At 46.4% G+C, this 16,451-nt stretch overlaps 1 protein-coding gene across 1 annotated transcript; it reads left to right on the top strand.

Annotated features, from left to right (window-relative positions):
• Positions 1-5,241: 5,241 nt before the first annotated feature.
• Positions 5,242-11,933, top strand: LOC140720550 (uncharacterized). Its single transcript, XM_073035387.1, is given in 2 exon segments — positions 5,242-5,286; positions 7,939-11,933. A coding segment is annotated over 1 exon segment (2,070 nt). The 5' UTR covers positions 5,242-5,286; positions 7,939-8,349; the 3' UTR covers positions 10,420-11,933.
• Positions 11,934-16,451: the final 4,518 nt, after the last annotated feature.

Raw genomic sequence — 16,451 nt, 5'->3', positions numbered from 1 at the left:
ACACCACTGTGTCGGGGTGATGACTTCTTCTCTGTCGGCTGCCTCGTTATTATTTGAGATTAAGCCAGTCAGTGTAGTGTCGTCAGCAAATTTAATTAGCAGATTGAAGCTGTGGGTGGCAACAGGTCATGGGTGCACAGAGAGTGACACCCCTGTGGGGTATGTGTGCTGAGGGTCAGAGAGACAGAGGTGAGGGAGCCCACTCTTACCACCTGCCGGCGATCGGACAGGAAGTCCAGGATTCAGCTACACAAGGCAGGGTGAAGGCCGAGGTCTCTGAGCTTCTTGTCGATACTTCACTCCTTCGTATGGCTACTGCTCTGCCCATGACTGCAAGGAACTACAGAGAACTTTGGAGAGCAGAGAACATCAGAGAAACAGGCCTCCCCTCCATGGACTCTTCCTACACTTCCCCTGCCTCGGAAAAGCAGGCCATGTACTCAAAGACCCTCACAACCTGGACATTCTTGCGGCAAACCCGCTCCCCCAACGGGGAAGAGATACAAAAGCCTTAAAGCGCGTACCACCCGGCTCAAGGACGGCTTCCTGTCTGTGGTTATAATCCAAATGAATGATAAAATGGACTCGGCCTCACAATGTAACTGGACGTGACCCTGCACCATATGTCTATCTGCACTACACTTTCTCTGCAGCTGTAATGTTTTGTTACAGTTATTGTTCTGTCGTATATCAGCTCAATGTACTGTTGTAATATATCGATCTGTGTGGATGGTACGTCAGACAAGATTTTCACTGTTTCTCAGTTTGTGATAAGAATAAACAAATTCCCCATTTTAATTGTGTGGAAATATTAGACAGACTGAGCTTCTGCTCTGGAACCTCAGAAGGAAACTGAACTGTTGTCATTTCTGTGGAAAGCAAATATCTGGAAAATGCTTCAATCTCGCATTACGATCTGTGGTAACTGGGATCAGGTGACCGGTGGTGGGTCTCCCATATCAATATCAGAATCAGGTTTAATAGCACCGGCATATGTCATGAAATTCGTTGTCCCTGCGGCAGCGGTAGAACCTAATCAATAACAATAGATTTTAACAATTGTGGTTTAAAATAAGAATATACATATTAAATAGTTAAATTACATAAATAGTGCAAGAATATTTATTTTTTAAAAAACGTAATAAACTATTTCAATTGTGTGGAACAATCTGACTGACCTGGTTGTTGCTTTGGAAATTGTGGAGTGAAGCTTAACTAAACTGTACACATTTATGAGAAGCTCAGATAAATAGAAAAGGCTAAATTCTCATATGAATGGGTCATATACCCAGAAATATTGGCTGCACTTTGGCAGGTCGAAACAGTGGAATAGACCATAAGACTATAAAATATTGGAGCGGAAGTAGACCATTCGGTCCATCGAGTCATGGGCTGATCCAATTCTTCCAGTCATCCCCACTGCCCTTCCTTCACCCCATACCCTTTGATGCGCTGGCTAATCAAACACCTATCTATCCCTGCCTTAAATGCACCCAATGACTTGGCCTCCACAGCCGCTCATGGCAACAAGTTCCACCGATTTACCACCCACTGACTAAAGTAATTTCTCCCCATCTCTGTTCGAAATGGACGTCCTTCAATTCTGAAGTCAAGCCCTCTTGTCCTAGTATCCCCTATCATGGGAAATTCACTTTGACATATCTAATCTGTTCAGGCCTTTTAACATTCAGAATGTTTCTATGAGATCCCCATTATTCCCCTGAACTCCAGGGAATACAGCCCAAGAGCGGCCAGACGTTCCTCTTATGGTAAACCTTTCATTCCTGGAATCATTCTCGTGAATCTTCTCTGAACCCTCTCCAACGTCAGTATATCATTTCTAAAATAATTATCACAAAACTGCACACAATAGTCTGTGTGACCTCAGGAGTGCCTTATAGAGCCTCACCATGGCAACCCTGCTCTTTCTATTCCATACCTCTAGAAATTAAAGCCAACATTGCATTTGCCTTCTTCACCACAGACCCATCCTGGAAGTTAACCTTTAGAGTATCTGACACAAGGACTCCCAAGTCCATTTGCATCTCTGCATTTTGAATTCTCTCTCCATCTAAACAATAGTCTGCCCTTTTATTTCTTCCACCAAAGTGCAAGACCATACACTTTACAACTTTGTATTTCATTTGCCACTTCTTTGCCCATTCCCCTGATCTGAAGCCCTACCCACTACTCAAGTCTCTCAGCCACATATGAATACGCCTGATCATGCTATTCTTCCAGCGATAGTACGTGGCACAGGCAGCAATCCCGAGATCCACAGGGGCTGTGTTGGCAACGTTTTTTTAATGCTCAATGTCAATGCATTGGATGACAGTATTGATGGCCCTGTGGCCAAATTTACAAATGAAGTCGAATATTGAAAGGACTGGATAGAGAGGTCGTGGAGGGTTTTTGTATCTGGATATCACAATGCCAAAAATACAACTGAAATATAGAATCGATAGGCTTGCTCCGCAGCTTGAGATTCTAATTTGGAGAATGGCGCTTTATTCACAAAATCCTCACAGCCCACAGTGACTGTGCACTGATCCCAGTAATGGAACCCGCCACTGCAGCCCCAAAATGCACTATGTACTGATTGCAAAGCTACGAAATTGCATGTGAATGGCCTCCCCTCCCCCAACTCCACTCTCTGCGTCACCAGCAGACTGGGACATCTCACATCTCGCTGCCTCCGCCAGGACATTAAACTGTGAACAACTGTGGTCAGGGACTGATCTCTGGGGTACTCCAAACGCTACCTCCTTCCAGTCTGAAAACGACCCACTCATCCAGCCACACACTACCGGCAGTTTATCGATCTCCAACGAAAAAGCCTAATCACCTACTCCTGAGGTTCAATACCATTGCTGACTCTGAGTTTACCACCGTCAAATGCCGGGAGGGACATAATAATCATAAAGTCTCTAGTCACAGCCGTGTAAATAAAATGTGATCTCAGTAGGTGTGTGGCGCATGCTCAGAATGCGAAGGAGACAGACAAACTGAGCCAAGTCACAGACTGATGAAGGGGAGGAATGATCCATTTTGATACAGAGAAGGAAGCAAAGAGTTTGATGGTGTGCCTGATGCCGGAACTGTGGCCAGTTAGAAGATGAAGTCTTGTTCCTTCAAATTGCTTTGAGCTGTGACTTTTTTTTTCTCAGAAGGCACCATTATCTGAGTTGAAATGTTGTCCTTCACCCACTGACGTGGTTTGTAAACTTTTAACAGTGTAGAAAAGTCAGAGGATTTGTGTATGGGAATCACAAACACAACAACACGTTAGTTCCGCTGTATCTGTCAGTTCACCAGCGCTTGAATGCCGCCAATCCTTGAATGTGGAGGCGGAGATGGCGGAGAACACCGAGCCCCTCTCGCGACAAGGAGAACCCGAACACATGTCCATGTCCGTGATGTGATTGGATACATCGCCATGACGTTGTAGCACTGTGACGTCATTCACAGGCTCTCATTTTGGAAGGGGTTCATCCGGCCATCGCAGATGCACCAACAGCTTCGCACTGGGATGCGGCCGTTCACCTGCTCCGTGTGTGCGAAGAGACTCATTCAGTTAACCCACCTTGTGATGCTCCGGTGAGTTCACAATAAATAGAGGCCACATTTCTGTCCGGAGTGAGCAAAGAGTTTTACTCAATCATCCCAGCTGCTGCAACACCAGCAACTTCACATCAGGGAGGAAGTTCAAATCAGCTCCGTGTTAAATGTTTAACCATCACGGTGACTGAAGGCAGCTGCAGGTTCATGAGGGACTGTTACTGTCAGATTCTGCAGTTCTTGCGGCTGCTCATCACACCCAGGACTGAACCCTGGTCACTGAGCATTGGAGGAGTCTGTTCTGCTGATGTTTGCCGTAAACTAGACTGGTGTTTAATATTGTGAAGCTGTGACAGATAAATCAGTCTGTATCAAATCCCGTGTGTCAGGTACTTACAGTCTCTACCACGCTCACTGTGTACACTAGAGAGGCCACTCGGCCCATCTGGTCCTGGCCCATGTTTCTGTTCCATATCAGAATATCAAAATCTATCCCTGCCATTCCCCTCTCACTCTCCCTGAGATGACAGGTTGCAACTAGTCACCACTCCGTGGGATAGGAGATTTCCCTTGAATTTCATAGAATCATAGAAATCTACAACACATTACAAACGCTTTGGCCCACAATGTTGTGCCGACCATGTAACTTACTCTAGAAATTGCTTAGAATTACCCTACTGCATCGCCCTCTATTTCCCTAAGCTCCATGTACCTGTCTAAGAGTCTCTTAAAAGACTCTATTGTATCCGCCTCTACCACCGTCGCTGGCAGTGCGTTCCACACACATACCACTCTTTGCTTAAAAACCTTAGCTCTGACATCTCCTCTGTACCTGCTTCCAAACGGCTTAAACCTATTCCCCCTCGTGTTAGCCGTTTCAGCCCTGGGAAAAAGCCTCTGGCTATCCACACGACCAATGCCTCATCATTTTATACACCTACATGAATTCCCTGCATGATTTTCTCCAGGCTGAATAAGACAATGAGCTCACTGTGGTTGTGACGTTCTTCAGGGCTCCGGACGAAGATGGTTAAACTCCTTCTTCCTTGCTCTTTTCAATGTTTTAGGTCATTTTCACCAATTTTAAAGGACTGTGCCTCAGACAGCACAATTGTTACGTACCAGCAGCAATAGATCACTAATGGAGTCTGGTTTCGATGTGAAAACCACTATCTTTATCTGTATCTACTCCAAATGTAAAAGATTAAACGAAATAAACAGAAGTTAACAGTGTTGTGCGTATATATAGCTCCCAAACTATCAAGCTTGGGAAACAATGTTTAAAGTCGTAAGATGGTAAAGTGGAAAAGTTCAGTAATCCACGGAATAAGTGAGTGAGAGGAGAGGTTTGTAAATCCACTCGAAAATGTAGCATTTTGAGTGTGTGCGTCTCTGTATTCCCAGCAACTGCAGAATCCCCTGTGTTTTATATCTGCATTTTACTTTGGCATTGGATACACGTTGATATTGAGTATATTGTTTATGGGAGCTTTCTGCGTTAAAACAGCTGCAGATTTTTCAATACGCACACGAAAAAAATGAGGTATGAATATTGAACCAGAGCCTGCAGAAATATTTAATGGCACCGTGATTACCCATAAGGCGGTGCGTTTAAAATTTCGCTGGCGCTGAAGCACCGAACAGATGCGCAGGCGTCAGGGCTGATGACGTCACCAAGTATCACGCATGCGCACGGTACACAGAAGGCCTTGGAAATACCGTCTGCGGGTAAGATCGATTCTCTGTGTTTTTATCCTAAACAGCGACTGAGGGACGATTCCTGTGAAATCCGGACACCGTGACCCGCAATCCCGGGATACTCCTGCTCTCTCCCCTCTCTCTCAGCCCCACGATCCGTACATGGGTCCCGGGGAGCTTCCGGCCGACGAGGGAATGGGAACCGATAGATCTCTCAGACAGAGCTGAGCTCCAGCTATCTAAATGCAAGTATTAGGAACTCGGAGAAAGGGAACAAAATCTTTTATATCACCAGTTGAGAAAATCACCTTTGTTCTATCTCCAATCACAAACAAGAGAACATCTGCAGATGCTGGAAATCCAAGCAACACAAATTGCTGGATGAACTCAGCTTTAGTACACGTTTCCATAGATCCTGGCTGGTCTGCTGAGTTCCTCCAGCATTTTGTGTGTGTTCTTGCTCTGGACTTTTCTACCGGTGAGGACATGTTTTGTCCCATTCTCTCTGGGTACATAATGATATCAAACACCTTTGTCCTGAGCAACAAGTAGCTTTCACATCACAAATGTGCCAGACTCCAATGGGACAGACTACTCCCTTCATATTCATTGGCATTGCCATCACTGAGTTCACCACCGTTAGTCACTTGGGGGAGACTTCAGGGGAAATATTTATGTACAATACAGAAACTGGTGTTACCTGTGTTCATTGTGGTGATGCTAAAGTTGCTGGAGAATTTGCAAGTGGGAAGAAATGGAGTGCTATTTGGAAATCTGACTTTTTAAAGCATAATTTAGCAAGCAAATCACATATGGACAATGTGCAAAATCTTTGGTGAGAAAATCCTTCATTACCCGTTCCAGGCCTGGTACATAGGTTGTGTGAGAGTGCAGATGAACTGGATCAAACCCAGAGGAGATCAAAGTTCCTATTGACAGTGATTTGCTAGCTGTGAAAATGAATACCTCTCTATATAAAATTCACTGTGCACATCTTGTCACTGGGTAAAAAAAATGCACAGTGCAAGATTTATCTGCACATCAGTTATTACAAATTAGAGGGAATATTGGAGGGAAGGAGGGGAGACCTCCAGTGACCCTGATGCCCTCACCTACAAGATGTACATCCAGCTGCAGCTTGTAATCCTGCACTTTAAGGAGTTGGATTTTGAAATGGGTGAATTGCAGATCATCCAGCAGTTGGAGGGGGTGATAGATATGACATGAAGAGAGGTGAGTTACACCCAAGGTGCCGGACACAGGAAACTGGGAGAGAGTCAGGCAGGTGAATGAGGTTAAATAGCCATCGCAGAGTACTTTGTTGCTATCCCGCACAACAGCAGGTGGACCACTTTAGACACTGTTGGGGGTAATTGCCTGACAGAGGGAAGTCAAAGGGGTGATAGGAGATTTGTTAGTTAGGGGAACAGACCAAGAGGCAACTAATATCCTAGTGATAAGGCTTGCTAGAGGTAGTGTGGGGGTGGGGGGGGGGGGTTGATGTGGCTTAAATAAGTTGTAGGGGGAATGGGAGCTAGATTGACAGAACAGATAGTGGAGAGGGTGAATTGAATTGAATTGACTTTATTACAAATATCCTTCATATAGATGAGGAGTAGAAATATTTACATTACTGTCTAAATGTGCAATGTGTAATTTAAATTAACTTATGATATTTAGTTTGTATATAGGACAGTCAAGAAAACAGAAATCAATTATTCAGTCTGATGGCCTGGTGGAAGATGATGTCCCGGAGCCTGTTGGTCCTTTTGCTGTGGTACCGTTTCCTGGATGGTAGCAGCAGGAACAGTTTGTGGTTGTGGTGAATTTGGTCCCCGATATCCTTTGGGCCATTTTTACACAAATCCATACCTCTACCATCCAGGCTCCCATCCAAACTGCTTTTAAATGGTGAAACCGAGCTCATATTCACCACTTGTGCTGGCATCTCATTCCACACTCTCACAACCATTTCAGTAAAGACCTTTTCCAAATGTTCCCATGAAATATTCACCTTCCCCACTTACCCATGACCTCTGATTGTCATCCCACCCAACCTCGGTGGAAAAAGCTGCTTGCATTTATTTACCCAATCTTCTCCCTCATCATCTTGTATACTTCCAACAAATCCTCAAAGCAGTGTGTAATTTCTTTGTTTATGTTTAGAGCCTTTTTTACGTGCATAAGATGATGAGGGGCATTGATCGTGTGCACAGCCAGAGGTTTGTTTTCCCAGGGCTGAAATGTCTAACATGAGGGAGCAGAGTTTTAAGGTGCTTGGAAATAGATACCGAGGAGATGTCAGGGGTAAGTTTTTTACACAGAGTGGTGGGTGTGTGGAATGCACTGCTGGCTTTTTCAGTGAGAGTATTTCAGTTACTGTGGGGCCAGGCAGCTCAGTGGGAACAGGGATAATTCCAATGGAGAGAGTCAAACTGAGCCAGGTCACAGATTGGAGATGGCAGAAATGCCCTATTCTTATAGAGACAGGAAGAGCATCAGAGTGTTTGATGCTCATTCCAGATACCAGCACTGTGCCCAGTTAGATGATGATTTCTCTCTACAACTTGTGTTGAACCTCACTGTAACTGTGTGATGTCAGTTTACAGCTTGACAACTCAAATGATCTCATCTGAAATGTTGTCCTACACCCACTGATGGATTTTGTAAATCTTTTTACAGGTTACAAATCACAAGGAATTTCTCTACGGAAATCTAAAGCACAACAGACCAGTTTTGCTGTCTCTGTCCAGATATTTAAGAAGTGGAGCAAGCGATTCACTCGATCAGCATTCCTGCTCAGACTGTGGAGAGGGATTCACTCTATCATCTGACCGACTGGCACGCCTGTCATTTTAAATGGGTAGGGGTGCCCATTCATCTGCTCAGACAGTGGAAATGGATTCAGATGGACATTTCAACTGAAGGGACATCAATAAGTTCACACTGGGACAAGGCCATCCACCTGTTCTGTATGTGAGAAAGGATTCAGTTGGTCTTCCCACCTGTGGACACACCAGTTAGTTCACACTGGGGCAGAGGCTGGTCATTTACTGAATTTGTGTGGAAGGTTTCACTCGGTCATCTGACCAAATGGTTCACCAGCAAGTCCACACTGAGGAGTGGCTGTTCACCTGCTCAGACTGTGGGAAAGGATTCACTAAGTCATCTAAACTGAAGCTACATCAGAGAGTTCACACTGGGGAGAGACCATTTACCTGCTTGGACTGTGGAAAAGGATTCACTGGCTCATACCAACTGAAAGTACATCAAAGAATTCACGCTGGAGAGAGGACGTTCACCTGCTCAGACTGTGGGAAGGGATTCACTTGCTCATCTAAACTGAAGGTACATCAGCGAGTTCACACTGGGGAGAGGCCATTCACCTGCTCAGACTGTGGGAAGGGATTCACTCAGTCATCCCACCTGCATGCACACAGGTCAGTTCACACGGGGGAGAGGCCGTTCACCTGCTCAGTGTGTGGGAAGGGATTCACTCAGTCATCCACCCTAATGGCTCACCAGCGAGTTCACACTGTGGAGCGGCCGTTCGCCTGCTCCGTCTGTGGGAAGGGATTCACTTGTTCACCTGACCTGAAGGTACATCAGAGAATTCACACTGGGGAACGGCCATTCAGATGCTCAGACTGTGGGAAGGGATTCACCTGCTCATCCCAACTGAAGATACATCAGAGAGTTCACACTGGGGAGAGGCCATTCACCTGCTCAGACTGTGGGAAGGGATTCACTCAGTCATCTCACCTAACGGTTCATCAGCGAGTTCACACAGGGGAGCGGCCATTCACCTGCTCAGTCTGTGGGAAAGGATTCACTTCGTCATCCCACCTATTGGCACACCAGCGAGTTCACACAGGGGAGCGGCCATTCACCTGCTCCGACTGTGGTAAGGGATTCACTCGGTCATCTGACCTATTGGCACACCAGCGAGTTCACACCGGGGAGCGGCCATTCACCTGCTTAGACTGTGGGAAGGGATTCACTCAGTCATCTGAACTGAAGGTACATCAGAGAGTTCACACTGGGGAACGGCCGTTCACCTGCTCAGACTGTGGGAAGGGATTCACACGGTCATCTAAACTGAAGGTACATCAGCGAGCTCACACTGGAGAGAAGCCGTTCACCTGCTCAGACTGTGGGAAGGGATTCACTCAGTCATACCACCTACAAGCACACAGGTCAGTTCACACGGGAGAGTGGCCATTCATCTGCTCATACTGTGGGGAGGGATTCACTTCGTCATCGCAGCTGCTGAGACACCAGTCTATTCACACTGGGGAGAGGCCGTTCACCTGCTCAGTGTGTGGGAAGTGATTCACTCAGTCATCCACCCTAATGGCTCACCAACGAGTTCACACTGGGGAGCGGCCGTTCACCTGCTCCGTCTGTGGGAAGGGATTCACTTCTTCACCTGAAGTGAAGGTACATCAGAGAGTTCACACTGGGGAACGGCCGTTCAGATGCTCAGACTGTGGGAAGGGATTCACTTTGTCATCTCACCTAATGGTTCATCAGCGAGTTCACACAGGGGAGCGGCCATTCACATGCTCAGACTGTGGGAAGGGATTCACTCAGTCATCCAACCTATTGGCACACCAGCGAGTTCACACAGGGGAGCGGCCATTCACCTGTTCAGACTGTGGTAAGGGATTCACTCGGTCATCTCACCTATTGGCACACCAGCGAGTTCACACTGGGGAGCGGCCATTCACCTGTTCAGACTGTGGTAAGGGATTCACTCGGTCATCTCACCTATTGGCACACCAGCGAGTTCACACTGGGGAGCGGCCATTCACCTGTTCAGACTGTGGTAAGGGATTCACTCGGTCATTTGAACTGAAGGTACACCAGCGAGTTCACACTGGGGAACGGCCGTTCACCTGCTCAGACTGTGGGAAGAGATTCACTCAGTCATCTCAACTGAAGGTACATCAGCGAGTTCACACTGGAGAGAGGCCGTTCACCTGCTCAGACTGTGGGAAGGGATTCACTCAGTCATCCCAACTGAAGGTACATCAGCGAGTTCACACTGGGCAAGGCCATTCACCTGCTCAGACTGTGGGAAGGGATTCACTCAGTCAGCCCACCTACAAGCACACTGGTCAGTTCACACTGGGGAGAGACCGTTCACAGACTCAAGCCTGAATTATCCCTCTGTGTAGACGCTACAGTGTAGCATACACAGTAGCCCACGCAAGTGGCCTACGCCGTTGTGTGCATTTTTACTTGTGAGTTCGTGTGTCTGCGTTGCTCTGGCAAAACGCTAGTTGGTGTTGAGGTTCTATGGCACTGTGTTGAATTGACTCGAGTGGAGTTGGGAACGATGGCGACTGCTGAGTTCATCTTGTTGGAGTTGGAGCTAATAGATGTTGAACAAGAGTTACTTTTATTGAAATTACTGCAGCGCAGAAAAGAGAGAAGTTTTTCCATTTCTTAGTGCAGTTCGTGACGTCCAAACCGATGTTTGTGGAAATTTATTTGCATGAATTTCATGTCATTTGCCATTCTTTATAATATACCAATGAAGAGTCGTACAAATGTAAATATTTTCTGACTTCCTCACTTAACCTCTCCTTGATTTGGCTCATTTTCCAACTTTGAAGCAACAGGAAATCCCTAGGAGGAACTGTGCTGCTACCAAGCAGACAGATCACAGTTCTCACGGTCTGTGACGCACAGTTACAATTTTGTAAGGTGCGCATTAGGCTACGGCGTACGGTATGGCCTAGGGTGCCGCATCAGGTACATGGCTATGCGGTGCGTATGGCGTAGCTTACACGGTGAAGCATAATTCAGGCTTCAGTGTGTGGGAAGTGATTCACTCGGACATCTCAACTGCAGAGACACCAGCGAGTTCACACTGGTGAGAGGCCGATCTGATGCTCAGACTTTGGGAAGAGATTCTCTCAGCGAAATCAACCTGATGTGCATGACTGAGTTCACACTGGGGAGAGACCGTTCACCTGCTGTGTATTTCGGAAGCGATTCACTCAGTAATCTAACCCTATGCAACTCTTGCTTCAGCTCGCAGCTAAATATAGGGGGTGATAAACCCCCAGCCCAGCCAAACTTAGGAAATCTTGTTTGGGTGGATGTTGTGTGATGTGTCCCCTGTTACAAATCAGTACCCTGAAATAACAAACAGTACACAATATGTGATTAAATGACTGAGATGTATAATTCTTACTTTGACTACATGGTTAGTGAAGTAATCAAAAAGAAAGAAAAAGGGCCCACTCTCTCTTCTTCTCATCTCTCCCCAGCAGAAGACCATGAAAATCTCTCTTCCAGACTCACAAGGAAGAACATTTCTGTCCTTGGACAGTCCCACACTCCAAAACTCTGTTATCTCTAGTCTTACCCTAAACATTGCTGCTGCAGAGAAGCCATTACCTCAGCAGTGAAACATTGCAGAGAGTCCACTGCATCAGCAGTGAAACCTTACAGTGCGGTACACTTGTGACACACTACCGGGTTCACACTGGGGAGGAAATTTCAATAAGCTGCATGCTGGATATTTGTCCATCACCATTGCTGAATTCTATTTCAAGACTGACTGTCGGTGCTGAACTCTGCAATTATTGCTGCTGCTCACCACACCCAGTCCTGCACCCTGGTCACTGGGCATAGAAGGAGTTTCTTCTGCTACACATTCACCTTTAATGGGACTGGAGTTTAATATTCTGGATCTGTGACAAATAAATCAGCTCCATTTTAATCACTGTCTCTGGTACTTAGTGAATTTATAACACACCTAGTGTACAGTAGAGAGTCAACTCAGGCAGGCTGCACCTGATTCTGTTCCACAACAGATCTTTCAAATCCTCCCCTGTTGTTCACCTCTTACTCTCCCTGTGGTGATGGGTTCCAAATTGTCATCACTCTGGAAGAAGAGGTTTCCCTTGAATTTCCTGCAGACTGAAGAAGTCGAGCTGACCGCAGTTCCGTCTGAGATGTTCTTCGCCCCTCAAATCTCTGGCTGAGGAAGAATGACATTGGGAGTGAACGTCCTTATTCAGGGCTCATTTGTCACCGACTCGTCTGCGCAGATCGTTGGGATGTCTCCCATGGAGGGTCATACTCATTCCACTGGTTAATGTTTTCTTCCAGAGTGGTGATTCATTTTTCTGAGTTGGCCTCTCACGTACGTGTTCTGGTCTGTATTTCTCATCACGATTGCATATACACACATGGAGTGCTGAATCCTCTTCATTTTTGATGAAAATATGTATGAGGGGTGATTGATATATTCATGGCCTCAGGTGGAAGGAGTCAATTTTGGAAAACCTAGCACATTTATTTTTCAACGTAGCCCGTCCTGCATTTACACACTTAGTCCAGTAGTGGATTGCAAAGGTTTGGGCACCCCTGGTCAAAATTTCTGTTACTGTGAATAGCTCAGCAAGTAAAAGATGACCTGATTTCCAAAAGGCATAAAGTCAAAGATGACACATTTCTTTAATATTTTAAGCAAGATTACATTTTAATTTCCATCTTTTAAGTTTCAAAATAACAAAAAAGGAAAAGGGCCCAAAGCAAAAGTTTGGGCGCCCTGCATGGTCGGTACTTAGTAACAACCCCTTTGGCAAGAAACACAGATTGTAAATGCTTTCTGTAGCCAGCCAAGAGTCTTACAATTGTTGTTTGGGTAAATGTCTGGGTTCAGTCATAAACAGCAACGTACTGATGTGGAAGTTACAAATCACTATATTACTAGAGTCAAAGAGAGCAGCAGCAATGTAACAGGCCCTTCGGCCCTTCCAGGCAATGCTGACCTGTTTTTTTTGTTACTGCCTAGTTTCAGCTACCTGCACCAGAGCCTCCAAACACCTCCCAACCACGTCCTCACCCAAATTCCTCTTTAGTGTCTAAATCAAACCCACATCCTCCACTTCCACTGGCAGCTCATTCCACACTCTCACCAACCTCTGAGTGAAGTATTCCCCTTCCGATTCCCCGAAAATAATTCACTTTCACCCTGAACATATGTCCAATGTTAGGGTGAGAGGGAGGACGAGGCAGAGAAGGAAGACAGTAATGTGAGGGGTGGTCGAGTGCGGAGAGGGAAACAGAGTGGAGTGTTTATACATAATATCTTTCAGAAAAACTAATTGTTTGAACTTGCTGCAAACCTACTCTCCATACCCTGTACATTCTTAATCAAATTATTGATCTAGATGACAAGTAGCAATGTTTGATGTTCAAAGTAAATTTTATTATCAGAGTACATATATGTCACCACATGCAACCCTGAGATTGTTTTTCCTACAGGAACACTTAGCAAATCTATAGAATAGTAACAGGATCAATGAAAGATCAAGTGAAGCATCAAATTCAACTGTGCAAATGCAAATATCATTAAACATCAATGAATAATGAGCGCAATGGGGTGTAACCCTGGGGAACCTCACTAGGCCCGGGCCTCGAATCCAATAAACAGTCTCCCACCATCACTCTCTGCTTCCTACCATCAAGACAACTGTGCATCCAATGAGCCAGCTCTCCCTGGATCCCGTGTGATCTGACTTTCCACAGCAACTTACCATGTGAACCTTATCAAAGGCCTCACTGATGCCCATATCGGCCACGATCCTGGGACAGAGGTGTCACCGATCAGACGGCATGGATTTAAGCAGAGGATGAAGAGGTTTAGAGGGATCTGAGGAGGTGATTTGTCACTCAGAGGGTAGCTGAAATCTGGAGCTCAATGCTCGAGGTGGCGGTGGAGGCAGGTTCCTTCACAACATTTACGAAATGGATGGGAATGGAAACTGCCGGGATAGAGTCAGCTACGAACCAAGTGCTGATAAATGGGACGAGTGTAGACAGTGAGTGGATGGTCAGAACAGGTATGGCCGACCAAAGGCCTGTTTCCGTCCTGTGTGATCCACCACTCTGGACATGCTAAATTAACGATAGGAATTCAAGGCATTGATTTCAAAACTCCACACCCCTCTCCAACCTGAAATAAACCAGACTGAACCCCTTTGTCACCATTGCGAATATATGTTTCTGTCAAAGTAATATACAAATTGATCACTTCTGCTAAACAACTGGCAATTGATGAAGTTCCTGTGTCTTCTTCCATTAATGTTGCTGCCTTACAGCTAAACTAACCCTCTCACTGTATCAGAATGAATGATTAAAGCCGGCCCCAAACACTGTGATTTCATCCCAGCACATTGTAACATGAAGCATCTCACTGAGGGTCTGATGGAGACACAACCCATGCCCTCTGCACATGTGATCACATCTCCCCAGCTTCTGACATTTCAAATACTCTCGGAATGGTTTTCTGATTCAGTCTTAAAGTTATTGTATATTCAGCTCGTCGTCAGACCTGACAAACCGTGTCTTCCCACAGCTGGTTCCACCTGTTGGTGTGTCCTCTTTCCTTCACCTCCAGGGAAGCTGCATCTCCACACAAACTCCTCACTTGAGACGACTGTCTGTACCCGTGATACAGGAAATCACATCTCTCTCACTCTCCTGATACCGTGTCTGACCTGCTCACCTCCGGGTATCCTCCCTCAACAAGCTTCCTCCTCAGTCACCGTCTGTGAGATTATATAAAAATACAATTACTGTAAAGCGATCTATCAGGCAGCCCCTGTACCCCTCCACCCCAGAGCATGTTTCGCTGGTTAAAACTCTCTCTCTCCTCACCCCTTCTCTGTTCCATTCGCCTTTGCAAACTCCAGATATGCCAGCTGATCCGAATACACTGTGAGGACATTTATATCTCACAGGAGGATGTAGAAACCCGTGTTGTTCTCTGATACAGAGGTCACTGACACCCCACCGCCATCCCAATCTGCACCAACAGCCCATGACGTTGACAGCTCTTCCAGACACTTGGGCTTTGTAACAAACACCATGTTAACAGCAAGATTAGACAGTAATTCATTTGAAGAGAGAATTGCTGCTTCCTGAAAGGACAGTCGAGCGTTCGACACAACGGAGCAGATCCTCCCCCGTTCACAACTTTATTTGACCCAGGTCACGGAACGTCCGATCATCCAACTTTCTCACAACAGCAACCCCAACCCCCAACCCCCCCCCCCCCCGACTACGGCCCCGCAACCTTCCCTCCTCACCCCACACCCACAGTCCACCCATAACCTCTACCCACACACACACAGACAGATCCCCTTTACCCCAAACCCCTCCCAGCCTGGGAACCACAACTAACTGATCCCACAGCCCGGGCTCGGGCGCAAAGCTAAAACCGGGGCTGCGGGACCGGAGAGCCCGGAACCTCCAGCCGTCCGGCAGAGCTCGTTCCCGGCACTTTTCATAGAAACATAGAAAACCTACAGCACGATACAGGCCCTTCGGCCCACAAAGTTGTGATTCGACGGCAACCGGCCCCCGATTTCCACAAACCCGAGATCAGACCCTTCTTCACGGACGCCTGAACAGAAGAACCGCCGGCGACAGCTCCAGTGTTTAGCAGGAGGTTCTGGGCTGCACCAGCCGTGGCCGGAGGTCCCTACAGAGGGACCAGTGACCGGAGGCGGGAGGGACAACGGAGAGGTAAATCACAAACACGACAAAGTCTGCAGATACTGGAAATCCAAAGCAACACAAACAAAACGCTGGCCGAACTCAGCCGGCCGGGCATCATCTATCAGAGAGAAAAATCACACTCCCACTCCACCTCCCGCATAAAACAATGCAATCAGAGGTTTATGATCATTTTCAACATCAAAAGATTGCCCTGACACAAACTGATGAAATGCCTCACAAGGAAACAGAATGCTGAGCAATTCTTTTTCAATCTGGACAGAACGTGTTTCTGGATCAGATAATGAACGAGTTGCATGTGCCACTTGTAGCCATTCCTTATCATGTTATGATCATTTTCAACATCAGTAGATTCCCCAGAGAGAATCGGAATGAAAATGTTTGGACACCAGGAAGTCCCGCTCGGAGCGGATAGTTCAAAGGTTAATTTATTATCAAAGCTGGTATCCGTAAACAATTCTTGAGCTTTTTCTCTTCTCCAGAAAACCACGAAACAAAGAAAGAGCATGAAAGTCGTTCAGAGAGAAAAATCAAACTTCCACCTCAACCCCCGCATCAAAAAAACAGCATCCCGATCATCAAACCCCCAAAATCCACCCCTCCCGCACAAAAGGGAACAATATCATCGACCGCCCCCCCCCCCCGAAAAA

The sequence above is a fragment of the Hemitrygon akajei genome, unplaced genomic scaffold, assembly GCF_048418815.1.
Source record: "Hemitrygon akajei unplaced genomic scaffold, sHemAka1.3 Scf000045, whole genome shotgun sequence".
Classification (NCBI taxonomy): domain Eukaryota; kingdom Metazoa; phylum Chordata; class Chondrichthyes; order Myliobatiformes; family Dasyatidae; genus Hemitrygon; species Hemitrygon akajei.
Note: the sequence above shows the minus strand (reverse complement) of the source record. Positions and strands in the feature narration are given on the sequence as shown.